Source organism: Megascapheus bottae, chromosome 19, assembly GCF_031878675.1.
Source record: "Megascapheus bottae isolate mThoBot1 chromosome 19, mThoBot2.hap1, whole genome shotgun sequence".
Taxonomy (NCBI): domain Eukaryota; kingdom Metazoa; phylum Chordata; class Mammalia; order Rodentia; family Geomyidae; genus Megascapheus; species Megascapheus bottae.
Window position 1 is genome coordinate 11,750,823 of NC_143527.1, and position 14,430 is coordinate 11,765,252.

The window sequence follows — 14,430 nt, forward strand, 5'->3', positions numbered from 1 at the left end:
TCAAACAGTAAAATGCTAACACTGAAGCTATCTATGGCTTCAAGTCCCGGGTGACTGTGTTGACAAACATAAACTAGCCTTTTAAAGTATCCCTGAAAAAGAGTAGAAAGTTACAGTCATATAAATATAAGGTCATCTGGGTATATGATCATAAGAAGAAAAGATCTTTACTGTGTCTGGGAGGGAAAAATGTTTATAAAATCCAATCAAAACGCAACTGATGCAAGGACACTATTTTTTAAAAATCTAGTATAAAATACAGTTGACTTTCAGAGCTTTTTTTTAAAGGGCCTTACATCTAAAAGAGCTCAAAAAATTAACCCTTCCCTCCAAAACAAACCCTCAAAGAAACAAGAACTCAAATAATAAATGGGCTACAGACTTAAAGAGAGACTTCTCAAAAGAAGACATAAGAATGGCTAATAGACACATGACAAAATATTAAAAATCTCTGGCCATAAAAGGTTAGAATAACCATTATCAAGAAAGTAACAATAACAGGTGCTGACAAGGATGTGGCCCAAAGGGAACGCTACTGCAGTGTTGGTGGGAATGTAAAATTGTTCAACGACTCCAGAAAGCGGTATGGAGGTTCCTTGAAAGACTTAAAATATAGAGCTTCCCTATGACCCAGCAATCCTACTCCTGGGCATTTATCCAATAGACCACAAACAAGGCCACACTGACACTATCAACACAATCATGTTCACTGCAGCATTGTTTACCATATCCAAGATAGGAATCGACCCAGATTCCCCTTAGTGGATGAATGGGTCTAGAAAATGTGGTATATATACACAATGGAACTCTGTGTTTCCATCAGAAAGAATGATACTGTATCAATCATAAGTAAATGGAAGACTTGGAAAAAATTATGTTAAAGTCAAGTAAGCCAGACCCAAAGAAACACAGGTGCATTTGTAGTAATTAGAATGTGCTTATAAATCTACAAGTAAACACAATGGATAGCAAAGGACAAAAAAATTACCCTTGGACATGATAAATTAAACAGGACTCTTAAACATTCACACAGTGGGACCCAAAAAGGATATCTTAGGAGAGGATCACAAAAGTCCAATAGTTGTGTGCATATGATTGTATAAAATGATGTTTATCAAAATGAACTCCAAGAAATGGAAACAAGAGGGGTTTTTTGTTTGCTTGTTTTGGTTATTTTGCTTCCCAGCTCCCCTTTGTCTCTGTTTTTTATTTCTGTGCCTTTTGTCTTGTTATGTAAGTTTATCTGTTTTTTGAGGGGGAGGTGTTGTAAGGGGGACCATATAAATGATAGGACAAAAGCTGAACTAGTTTTCAGTGATACCCACTGTGTTGGAAATGAACTTTACAATTTGTCGGGGATGGGGTCAGACGGAGAAAATGAGGGAAGAGGTGACACTGTTTAAAAAGAAATGTACTCATTACCTGAGACTTATGTAACTGCAATCACTCTGCACATCACCTTTACAATGGTTTTTTAATTTGCTACCATTAATATAATATTTTCTGTATAATAAAAGCATCTTCTCGACAAGGTTCAAACTGAAAGGCTTCCCCAAAAATAGAATCTGGCTATTCCTTTGTTGAATGGTAAAATGAATTTTTATTCACAGCAAGACTGTGGAGCTATTTTTGGGAAGGATCTGCTCAGAGAGGACAGAGGAAAAGTTCAGAGAGCTGAGGATAGAAAGATACTCCCTTCCTATGAGTGTGGGGAGGAGGTGTGAGAATTCCTGCCTCTGTCCCACGGCCCTCCTCCCTCTGTTTACATTACAAACTCCTGTGTCAGCAAGAAAGTGAGATGTCCCTGACCCTTTCCAAGGAACTAGTGTAATGTTATATACACAGTAGGCCTTAAACACTTAATAACATTAATGGGATTAGAAAGCTGGCTCCTCTCTCTTGTAAAATACAGAATTTAGCAGTTGCTATGCACAAAACGGTATTCTAATGGGGAGCACATCTGCTTCGGTAAAGGTTGGCCCCACCTCTTTGGAAGAAATCTTACACAGCTAGATAATCAAGCCAGATAACATATAATATAAGCTAAGATAAATACGTTCATTAAATGGCTACTACCTATGACTTAGGCTGCACAGAAGTATTCTAAGACCTCTGAAATCAACTTGCTAATGGTAACTGAAAACTTTTAAGAATCAATGCTGCTTTACTGATGATGGCTGACCTGGTGGGAATCTATTATCGTTCTATTTCTTCTAAGAACCTAGCTGGTTAACATTTTTTCACAATCATGGCCTCTTTTGGATTTGGTCATGACTGGGTATTTGAGAGACTCAGACTGATAAAAATGCTCAGCTATTTATTGAAGCCTGTAGTAAGATCTGAGGCATAGCTTATGAAATTTGAGCACATTTTTAAAAGGATCCTAAGAGATATTCCCAAATGAAAAGTTATTCTATGCTAGCCAAAACACAGACTGTAATCCATTTTGGTTAATTTTTCATGTACACTTAATAATGAAAGACATTCCAACCAAAGCAGCAGATATTTGAAACGCCAAAAAAACATGGTGGCAGTCAGACTGCAGACGCCCCAGTAAATGTTTTCCTTCAAGATAAATAAGGCCGTGGCAGCTGTTACCTCCACTTACCATCCCCGGTCCATATGAAACGTGCGTACAAAGTTGCTGAATGGAGCAGACAGTTGTCAGCAGACGAAGACTGTTTTTGTTTTTAAGGAAAAGAGCTTTTGCTTGAAAGACAACCATCTACTAATTCATGTACATGTGTAAAAATACATACATACATCTGAAAACTGTCACTTCCTACCTCTTATTCTCTATTTCCAAATTTCTAGAAACCGTTCTCCATTATACCAACCTTGCATAAGTTGACACTTAGAAAACACAATTATAGTACGGTCTATATATACTAGCCCAAATGGGATTTTAACTGAATAAAATTCTTTGTTCTTGACATCTGAACTGCAAAATGATTTAGGTTTTACTAGTGCAACTGAACAGTTATCCAAAATCTCTGAAGTGTGGTTTTTGTGCCCAGCCCCCTCAGTCTTTGTGTAGTTAGGGGTCCAAGCTCAGTGTGGAACTGTGCTGCTTCCTAAAAGCCTACAACTGTCATAATGGTAATGCTTTTGGGGTATACTGAAATTCAGATTATTGTATAGTAAATTGTATGGGTCTAGACCAAAGCAATGCACTTAACTGCTTTCTAACAAAAAGGTTGGATTATAAAAGTAAGGGGATATGGAAAGAGAGACAAAGAAAATTGATTTGCATTTGGCATAGGATTACACCTTCACAAGGGTGGAAACCAATGAGAAAGCAGGGATAAAATTTGTTTTGATCTCAAAACTAGTTCTGAACATAAAGCAGTAAAGCACAAATCCAGATTAATACTCAGTCACCTGCTCTGAAAAGGTAATTCATATGTGAATTAATTATCTTCTAGTTCCATCCTAAAACTTGTAATCACATGAAGTTGGCAGGAGAGGGGGAGATACCTATTGCAAAGTATAAGGAATCTGTCCTTTGAGAAAATACTCAATGCTTCGTAATTACGATAAAGAAGAAGAAACTGTAATTCTAACTACTCAGGAGGCTGAGATCTGAGGATCTCGGTTCAAAGCCATCCCGGGAATGAAAGTCTGTGAGACTTTTATTTCCAATTAACCACCAGGAAACTGGAAGTTGTGCTGTGGCTTAAAGTGGTAGAGTGGTTGCCTCGAGCTGAAGAGCTCAGAGACAGTAGCCAGGCCCAGAGTTCAAGCTCCATGACCGAAAGAAGGAAAAAAGAAGAAAATTAACAAACTAAACTTTTTATCCAAACTTGTAATCCATGAAAGCTTCCTTGTCATCATCAGCCTGCTAGTCAGCAGCTGTCTTTCCTTACTCCATTTCACTGAAAGGTGGTAAGCAAGAAACCCGCCCCCACTAAAGCCAGAATTTCCTCCAGGGCGGGGTCTACAAGAGTCTGGGCTCTTACTATTCTATATACAGCATCCTTGTCTTAGACACTCAAGCCCACAGTGTTAGGTTGCAGTGTGAGCTATCCGATCACTAGTGAATCGCCATCCCAGCCTTTCCTAACCTTGGTCCCTAAACCAATCTGCTTAAAAACACATCCCTTCCTGTGGTAAAAAGTGACACTACTCTTGTTTAGTACTAACTGCTGGTACAACAGCAGCAACAAACATCAAAGATAATACATTATATAACAAGGACTAATGTAGCTCCCGCCAACAAGGGCCAAATCTTATCTATGCTTGCTTACTGAGACACTAAAATTCAAGTCCTTTGCAACAGCCTCCCACTTTTATCAGATAAAATTGCTGTTTGTTTGTTTGTTTTTAAAAAGAAAATTTGTCACAGGTTATACTTGTAGTTTTAAAGTGCACATCCTAACATTTCAAATTTGGGGCATTGGCTTTTTTTTTTTTTTGGCAGACTACTATTAAGTAACAAACACATCAGATTCTTATATTCAGAAAGAGTAAGTGTGTGTGTGTGTGTGTGTGTGTGTGTGTGTGTGTGCAAGTTTTGCTTGGATTTCCAAGTTAGACAAAGTTAGAACTCTTTGATGCTGAGGACCTAGAGAAAAGGTATTTTCCGAAAAGGGAAACAAGTTTCCACCAAACACTGGACCACAAATCACTGAGGCAGAACGTGGCCTGGGTTCCACGGGCCCCAAAGCAAGTGAGCGGAGGATGGAGTACGCTTCGGCGGCGGCAGAGTGATAAGCTTTATGGGCTGCAATGCGCCTTCGGGGAGAGGCATGCGCACACTTACCCCGGCGCCGGCTCCCGGGAGCCCCGGACTCTTCTCCTCCTGGGGGTTCGGGGGGGCTTCCTCGGGCCCCCGAGTCACAAGAATCCGAAAATGCTGCTGCCCTGCGTTTTGATCCTGCCTGATCTTAAACATGCATCCTTGGCCGCCCTGCGAGGTCCTCTCCACGGAGTTCGTCCTGTGGATCTCCGGGACCACCCTGCTGGCCCGACACAACGCCCCTGGGGCGCCTCGGTCTTCCGTGGGGCTCCCCCGGCCCACTCGGGGCTGGGTGGGGTACGAAGTACTCCTCTCCAGCCGAATGCGGGGATACCTCACCAATCTGTCCCCCTTGGTGCCTGTGAAGCCAAAATTGAAGTCCCCAGCCAGTCCCGGAGCCCCTTGATGGGGCTGCTGCTGCAGCTGGAAGACAAAGCATCGCTTCCCGGAGCTTCCAGAAGCATCTGGCACATGCTGCAGGGACCAGCGCCTGGGCTCCGGGCCGTTGGAGCCGAAAGGCAGCAGGCGCACCTGGCGCACGTCGGCGCTGGAGGCGCGGTGCTGAATGCGCAGGCCCGGGGCCGTCGTCTCCTCCGTGCCGTCCGCAGGCCCGGGCCACCGCACGCGGGGTCCGCACGTGCCGTTGACCTGGGGCCTGGGGTCCTGCAGGGCCCCGGGAGGGGAGCTCCCGGGGCTGTCCCTTGGGGAGGGCTCCTTGGAGCCCCTCTGAGTCGCGGCCCTGGTGGCGGTGGCCTTGTCCCCCAGGTCGGACGCCGCACTGGGGGGCCGGTCGCAGGGGCCCTCGGGTGGCCCGCACCCCTCGGTGGCCCCATCAGCCGCCTTGCGCTGCAGGGAGATCTGCACGGAGGAGCTGCGGGTGGGGCGCGCGTCCACCCCGGCCAGGAGCTGCGGGATGAACATGGACGAGCTGCGCTTGAGCGCGCCCACCCCCTCCTGCAGCCCCCCGCCGTCCTCCCCTCCGTGCTGGGCGCAGGGGTGCGGGCTGCTCCTCCGCGGGAGGGTGTGGAATGCCATGGAAAAGTCGTCTTCTCTCTCCTGGTCTAAGATCTCTGACTCGGGGGCTGTGTTGCTACGACCAGAGCCAAAATGAAACCGAAGCCGATGGGCCATGGTGACCAGGGGGGCCGGGAGGGAGAGAGGGCCAGCGGCAACAAGGAGTCCAGCAACTGCCACAAGTCCAAACCCAAAGACACCAACTCCAAGAAAAAGTGTCCCATCTGCCAAACCGTTAGCACTGCGACCAAGAGCGACAGATAGCAGAAATAGCCCAAGTGGCAAGCGGCATTCCAGGCATGATTGGATAAGAGCAAAAAGCTCTCGTCTGCACTGTGACAGAGGGTAGGATGGCCAGAACCACATGACCGCGCGCTCCCCCTCCAATGCCAGCTTCTGGACTCCAGGCTCTTTCCCCCCTCGCTCTCATGCTTTTTTTTTTTTTTTTTTTTTTTAAACAGCAACAGCCTGAAACAGCACCTTCTCAGCTGCTGCTGTTCTGTCAGGAAGGGGCGGCCCAGCGGGGAGCTCAGGCAGCTGACCGAGATGCACACACACTTCCAGCCGCACTGCTGTAAATCTGATCGCATCACACACAACAGGGCATTTTCTTCCCCAACTCCTCAGAGTGGTGCCAGGAGCCCTGTATTCATAAACACACCCAGCACTCACTGGCCTGGAGGCTCCCCCCCACCAACCCCCCCAAATACACACAAGTCAAACACCGCTGGACTATGGGGGGGGAACCTCTTTCTCAAGTGTCAGATGTTGTTTGTTATTTATGATAATACTACACTACCATGACGAAATGCAAACTCATAAAACGTACTATAAATACGATTACACACCCCACAGAATGAGTGTCCTTTTAATGGGAAATAATTAGACCATGATCTCCCAGTAACAAAATAGCTAGGAGGAGGAGCAGGGAGGGGGGCGGGGTACAACATACCACAGGGTCAGTTGTGTCTGGTCCACCTCTGGGTACTATAAACATTTTTTCATTAAAAGGGGTGTGTGTGTGTGTGGATCTCATATATTATATGATTGCAAGACACAGAAGTACCAGAAATGAAGGAACCCAGCTGGAAAAAATATTCTCTCTCATACATGCCAGGTAGAAGAAAAAGAATACCACCAACACATCCCTCTCTCTTCCAAAGGAAAAAAAAAGGGGGGGTAGGGGAAGAAAGCTGAAGAAGGGTATGAATGTGGTTTCAGTAGTAATTTAACAGAAGAAATGCTGCCTAGAGCAAACTTCTTTCCAGTAAGAAGTCGGCAGTATTTCCATAGTTGGGACACAAACGTGTGGAATCTTGCTATGTTTGCAAAAGTCAAACCAGAGCCTAAAATATATGTGTGTGTGTGTGTGTGTTTCTGTGTGTGCACGCGTGTGCATGTATGTGTGCTGCATAGTCAAAACCTGTCATTGATTTGTAGCTCACTTGGAAATTGTTTTAGACTTATGATTTTTTATGATCCAGAAACATTAGTTATTCAACTGAGATCTATTGGGGGGGGATATCAAGCTGCACAGAGTGATAAAAAGCTTATTTTAAAATCTGCAACTGAAGAGCTTCAGAGTGGAGGATATAAAGAATTAACCCCGTGTTTACAGGCATCCAAACCTGGTTTCTAGAAGCTTGAGTTTTCAATGCCAAAAATGACCTCTACTGGAGACGCAGAAGCTGGTGTGTTTAAATGCTAGAATGTCCAAGCTCTACTACAGTCATGTGCTGTACTTACTGGATTAATAGCCAACAAAGAAAAAAGCTACCAACAGCAGCATTCTCTGCATAGCAGAGACACTGTGGACTCTGCCTGGGGCAAAGCTAAGTGTTCATATTATATAAAACATTGTTCAGGTAAACTGCATTCGTGGAGGATTTCTTCAGAGGTTTGCATTCAAAATCCTTTGCTGTTTCAAAGGACAGATCCCTCACTCATGGCAATCATTATTTTAGAACATGGAAATGGGAAACTTATTGAAAACCCTGATTGTCTTACTAGGAGAAAATTAAATGGTGGAGTATCAAACAAGCATCAAACAAGGGGCACTTTTCCCTCTAATTTGGTCCTTTTTCCCATCTTGCATAATACATAGTCAGGGTTGTGTATGGAGCCTGAGCTTCAATGGAAGTTACTGCTATAGTACATTTGGTACAGTTCATGCTGTCCCTGTAGATGAGCTGGAGGGGCAACTTCATACAAACAAAAGTGGTTTTGTTACTTGGAGACAATCATCACCGCCTCTAAGGTACAAAAGTGTCCAGTCTAGTGCAAAGCCACCAATATCTCATCATTTATAAAGAGGAAGATCCTGAGATGAGTAGGTCAGAATCTGTTAGTAATCCATTTCTGTAAATAATGCCAAGCATGTCAGATGAAATACATTCTCAAGTTTTTAATAAGGATGAAATGTTTTGCCTGTTTCCCAGCTCTGAGCAGACCCTGCATGGATATCTGATTACGTAAAAACCATAAACCAGGGTCCTCTGTTTTCTAAGGTCAGGGACTTCCATGACATAAATTAAGATGCCTCCTGCAGATATATTTTGTTAATCTCGGCTATTTAAAAAAATAAATCATAAAACAAACGAGAGTTTCAATTGAATTCTGCAGAAAAAGGGACTTGTGAGAATATCCCTTTTAACAATTCAATGTAGGTTTTATCAAGGAAGGAATTTTGAGTGTAACTTACTATAATGGGTTTGTTCATTTTTGCTTTTGTTTGTGGGCTAGTGGCACGGGACGAGGTGGGAGGGTTTAAACTCAGGGCCTGGGTACTATCCTTGACCTTTTCAGCTCAAGGCTAATGCTCCACCACTTTGAGCCACAGTACCATGTCTGATTTTCTGGTAGTTAATTGGAGATTAAAAACTCTCATGGACTTTGCTTCCCAGGCTGGTTTGGGACCTCAATTCTCAGATCTGTCTTTAAGTTGCTAGGATTACAGGTGTGAGACACCAGCACCCAGCTTCTACTGTGTTTGAACACCATTTCTAAGGATACTTTCAGGACTTATACATGAAAATGTGGCACAACTGGAACACGTGCCTCAAGTCTACTTCATCGGAGTTTTATCTATAAAAACAAAATGCTTTCAGCTAGATTTACTTATAAAACTCTTTTTCGAAAATAAATTCTTAGGGGCTGGGAGTTTGGCCTAGTGGCAGAGTACCTGCCTAGCATGCACAAAGACCTGGGTTCGATTCCTCAGTACCACCTAAATAGAAAAAGCCAGAAATAGTGCTGTGGCTCAAGTGGTAGAGCTCTAGCCTTGACAAAGCCCAAGGACAGTGCTCAGACCCTGAGTTCAAGCTCCAGAACTGGAAAAAAAAATCTTAGTCTCTTCATAGTCATCACTCACTCTATGCATATTCTATACATCAGTCTAAATACATACTTCCTGTTTGTACCAGTTATATACAATTAGGCTAGGTTTAGCATCCAGGACCTGAAACCTGCTAGGCAAGTGTTCCACTGAATTACACATACCTGGCCCTTATTTTTATCTCTTTAAACGTACTTTCTAAAGATTTCTCTTGAGAGGGTAAGGTTTTTTAAATATGGCTTAATGATACCCGCTAAATGTGGATTCTTACTTTTTCCCCTTAGCAACTCTTAATTAGATTTTTGTTTCCCCAGAGAGGATCACCTAGGAATTGCTTTGAAGGCAATGGTGTGATCGTCTGTAGCATTTGTTTCTCTACCTCAGGGCCTCCTTACAAAGCTGTCTTCTGCATTCCTAAACCAGAACCTAAGTGTTCAAGCTGAGAGTATCACCAGGGACTTTCATCACCATTAACTGTGCTAAAAACACATCCATGTTCAAATAATTTTTTGTCTTAACACACAAGTGTTTGTTACGACTACACACTTTAGTGGTAAGAAAAGTCGTTTTTAGGCATATATGCTACTGTCTGTGTGATCGAAACACAAAGTATTAAAAAACGCAGTATTTAAGAAAGCAAGCCAAAGTTCAAAATTAAGGACTTACTCACCAATCTGTTTTCATCAAATACTTCAAACAGGAGCCTGTGGTTAGATGGGTTTACCTGGAAGGGATACAGATAGTATTTCAAAAATGAATAAGTACTACTGGAAGGAGAAAGTAAGGGACAGAATGAAGAGAATCAGGCTCCACATAATACACTCAACTCAATGTATAACTGAAACAACCAACCTGCTTTTCTGGAAACTCTATGTCTATAAAGTATATTATGATTGATTTTTCTGTTATTCTACCCCTAATACGTAGACATATCAAAAAACAACATGGCCTTTGTTTGGTAGAGGGAGAGGGAGGGAGGGAGAAAAGGGGGGGAGGTAAGAGAAAGAAAGGTAAATCTAAACAGCTTTAAAGAGTCCCTAATTTCTTCTACAAAGACAACCTCATATCTAGATACCAAGGTTGTATCCTCACAAAGACTCTGAAGAAATCTGTTACGTCTAATAGTGCTAGTGATGATGATATGATGAAAATACTAAAAAGCAGCCATTTGCCATTGCAAGGTAATTTTGTGGGTACATTTCCTTGTTCAATGTCAGCATTACGTGATCTCACCTAATCATGAGAATACCCTCCACAATGTGTATCTATCATCCCAATTTCACACATGAAGAGTTGAAATTTCAGGTGTAGCAGCTTTCCTACAAGCCCGAGTCAGTGTGTTGGCTAGTCAGGACTGGACCCAGGTCTGTCTGTCCTTCTGTTCTTCAAGGCCGAAGCTATAAACAATTTAAACCAGAAAGGACGATGTCCCCTTTTCCAGCAATGTTAGCCCAGCGATAGTTACAGATTTTGTTTGTTTCTTTTTACTAAAACCTCCCTGCAAATGTCTCATGTCATCATCCAGGTTCATATCATTTCCTAGCTACCAACCTGGCAAGATATGGTGCTGGAGGGGAAATTTATATCTTGGAACCTAAGCAGGGAGCAAGCCTACATCAAGGGAGGACTTCTATTTCATATGTGACAGTCCAGGACCCTTGGAAGACTGAGAATCCTTTATGGCTTTTTTTCCAAGGTCACAAAACCAGAGGCATGACCCAAGTCTACTGTCACTTGGCCTTGGCTGACAGAGCATGAAATGAAGTCATACTTGACCACAAGGCCCAGAGAGCTCAACTTGTGCTCCTGGTCCCTTGGTCTGCTCCAGACTGCTAGGGAACAGCCATTAGATAGACAGGACTGCGGCTTTCTCATCAGCTCTGCTAAGGGCTGCCTATCCTCAGGCTGAGGCCGAGACAGAAGCTGGCACAGAGTAGGTACCCAATAAAGTTTTAAGGAGGGCACAAAAACAAAGATCTTCAAAGCACAACAATGAATGGGAAGTTTACATGTGTCTGTAGCTCAAATGCATCAAAATAAGTTTTAGCTATAGGAAAAGTCACATCAACTCAGTTCAAATCAAAGAAGCACACATAATCCCCCCCACCCAAAAGAAATATGAACTTGAGAGTTAACAAAGGGCCAATAACACCTCTCAGTGCTGACTTGCTTTTCAGTCCTTCACGGAGTAATTTAAAATACATCTGGCTGAGGCTAAACAAAGGATCTACCAAGTATTAAAATATCAGTGCCATATTTCGGCTCTGAACGTAATAGAAAACAGATGCAAGATGCAGTCATCCAAAACTGGAGCCCAGAAACATTATTTCGACTTTAAAGGACAGGGGACCAATGAGAGGATTCTGTGGCACCACTGTTCTTATAATTTTGCAGTACTCAGAAGACCTTAGTCTGAACATATTTAGGAGGCTAGCAGTGTTTTAATATTCTAACTAAAAGACAATTTAAATATTCTTGTCTTAAAGAGGGGAAAAAATATCTCCTTTCTTTCAATTAGTAGTTGAACAGACTAATACTGCCAAAATTTTGGATCCATAAAAACATCAACCACTACAAGGGCTCACAAAGTAGAAATCTCAGCTAGTTCACAGATCAGAAAACAGCTGCTTTAAAAGATTAGATATAAAATGCTGAGAAATGTTTACCTTATCCAATGGCACTGAGATTCCAGAAGCACTGTGATATTATACACATTCGTGCCCATTAAATATTTTAAGTACACAATGTTTCCTTCTTAATTAGAATATAAGTGGTCCTCTTCATTTGGGGGTGTGTGAGGTGAGCAGCTATGTCGGGATCAAATTGGGGCCTGAAAAATGCTAGCAAGCATTCAAACACGGAGCTTCATCCTAGCTCCCTCACTGGTAAATAATCATTCTGTTTTGTTAATCATGTTTCCTCTATGGTTTCACTCTACCTCTTAAAACAATTTCTGGCACATAGAAATAATTATTGTTTTCAACTGAATTTTCTTTTTTTTTTGAAGAAAAGTGTGAGCTGAAAAGAAAAAATATGGTATTTTATCTATTTACCTCCTCTTCCACATTTCCAAACCAAACAGGCTAGATTTTGTGACTATTACTGTCTTTCAAATCTGGGATGTATTAAGGAGTTGCCTAAATATTTCTCAGCTTAAAAGGCATTTCTCATTTAAAATGTTATAGCTTTATTCCCAGATAAATCTATTGGGATCTACCAATCTAGAGAGAAATAACAATTACAACCAAAAAATGAAAGAAAAAAACTTACTCTAAAATAAAATTCTTCATTCCACTTCGGGTTCAGCGTCTGGAAGAGAAATTATCTTGTGATATCTTTTACAGTCTTGGAAACAGTTCCTAGTACAATGCAGTTTTCGTTTAAACTTTTTTTTCTTGATAGAAAAAAAAAGATTTTCAAAATGGCAATAAAAGCAGCATTTAGTCAATTATTTGAGACTATTCTATAAACCAGACTACATGAGAAGGGAGTATATTTTTGAAATAGATGATTCATAGCTATGAAAGCATAAATTGCAAGCTACCACTGAAGGAAAAACACTGGGGACTTACAAAGAGCTATCATCTAAAAACATAAAAATCTCCTTCAAGAAATTAGCATTGAAATGATTATTCCTATCAAGAAGGAACTGAACTTGGTTGAACAGTTCTAACTTTCCTTCAAAGTAAATCTGTTTTGAAGACCAAAACTCATTATTTATATGAGTTGTGACATTTGAAAAGTATTTCACAGAGAATACTAAACAGATTTATGTATACACATACATACGTACACACTAGTTATAACCAAAAAATATGTTTTTCTTTCCCAATTAACTAGGTTACTCTTCGACCTCTCTTGCCATCTATCAGCCATCAGTATTTGCTTAAGCATACAAGACATAAAAACACAGCAAAGATAGTTCTGTCTTTTAAAACACCTATTCAGCCACCATATTCTACAAAGAAACACATACACACATTCACATGTTGGCACAGCCATAATGCTCACACAGACATTCTCTCTTTAAAAAAAAAATCATTCAGCATTTTCTCTCCACCCACAATTCCACAGAGAATCTGATCCTACATAATGGGGGCACACACTTTGGGATATAGCTGGAGTCAGGGCAGCATGGGTGGGGGGGAGCCAGGGACAGAGGGACAGAGACAGCCTTGCCCTTGGCTTCAGAGACCCAAATCAGCAAGGGGGAAGAAAGCTACAGGAGAGGGAAGCAAATGACAAAAGAAGAGTACAAAAGGAATGGCTGGACCATTTCAGGGCCATGAGGAAGTGGAGAGGCCACAGTCCTTGGCAGAGTGGGGTACACACATACTAACCAGGATGCTGGCTGCCTGGAAACCAGAGTAACAATCTCCACCATGGGAAGACAGGGAGGAGGAGGAGGAGGAAGGGTGGAGGGGGGCGATCTTCTGAAGAAAATACATGGCAATGACTCCCCCCATCCCCCAACAGGCTTGGGTCCTCGGCTCCTAGTCCTCCCTGTGAGGTGCCCCTGCTCTATTGAGAACAGAACAAGTGACAGAACAAGTGCCTGAACAATGTCCTCGGTCTTCCCAGGCATCCTCCCACCAATCTCAACACTGGATTCTGTCTGCAAAACAGACTTTTTACTGCTCAATGCCAGGTGGAAGACACACTGCCCCTGATTCCTACACAAAACAACCTGGCTGTGCCAGAGACCCAAGGAGCACGCATGGGAATTAGGTCATTTATACAGCAAAAGTGTTACTCAGGGAATGTATAGCCAAGTGTTAGTCTATAGGACTAGCTTTCCAAAGTCAGGAAGAAAAATAATAGTAAGCTACAAACAAAACAAAAACAAAACAGAAGAAACAGTATTATGGAAAGTAATATAAAAAAAGATAGCAAAATACGCTATATATTATACAAAATGGATAGAAATCTTCATTAAAGTCCTCAAATCCATAGGGATAGGGGAATTAATATGTCATAATTATGGAAACTAATATATATAATAAAAATACTGTATATAAAATTTAGGAAAATAAAACATACATAAATGAATACCTTTATTATTCGTTTATTCTATGTGTTTTCATGAAGCAAAGAACATGTCTTGCTTTGGTAACAAGTTTTGCTTGGTTATTTTTTTTCCTCTTAATTCCACAAGCCATTCCAATTCATTAAATATATTGTACATTTCTTTGTGCAAAATATCAAGTCAACAAGAACAAATTCTAGTTTGGCTGTATTCTTAAAAGAAAAAAAAAGAGGAACACTTGAAGTATGACATATTTTCAGAATACTGCCTACAGTCATTTGTCATGGATGAACACAGAAAAGCCTGGTTTATGGATAA

General features: G+C 41.9%; 1 protein-coding gene across 6 annotated transcripts in view; it reads right to left on the minus strand.

Moving 5' to 3' along the window:
* Nedd4l (NEDD4 like E3 ubiquitin protein ligase) overlaps window positions 1–14,430 on the minus strand; it is a 187,707-nt gene that overhangs the window by 109,258 nt on the left and 64,019 nt on the right. For 3 of the 6 annotated variants that reach the window (XM_090353032.1, XM_090353030.1, XM_090353031.1), the window contains exons 3-4: window positions 12,357–12,395; window positions 9,757–9,810 (exon numbers count right to left, since the gene is read on the minus strand). Coding sequence is in view for 3 of the 6 variants with exons in the window: in XM_090353029.1 (XP_090209155.1) it covers window positions 4,763–6,118 (1,356 nt within the window). In the remaining 3 variants the exon portion in view is untranslated. Of the gene's footprint in view, window positions 1–4,762; window positions 7,731–9,756; window positions 9,811–12,356; window positions 12,396–14,430 lie in introns of those variants that run through there. The other 3 variants (XM_090353029.1, XM_090353027.1, XM_090353028.1) reach the window with 3 other exon arrangements.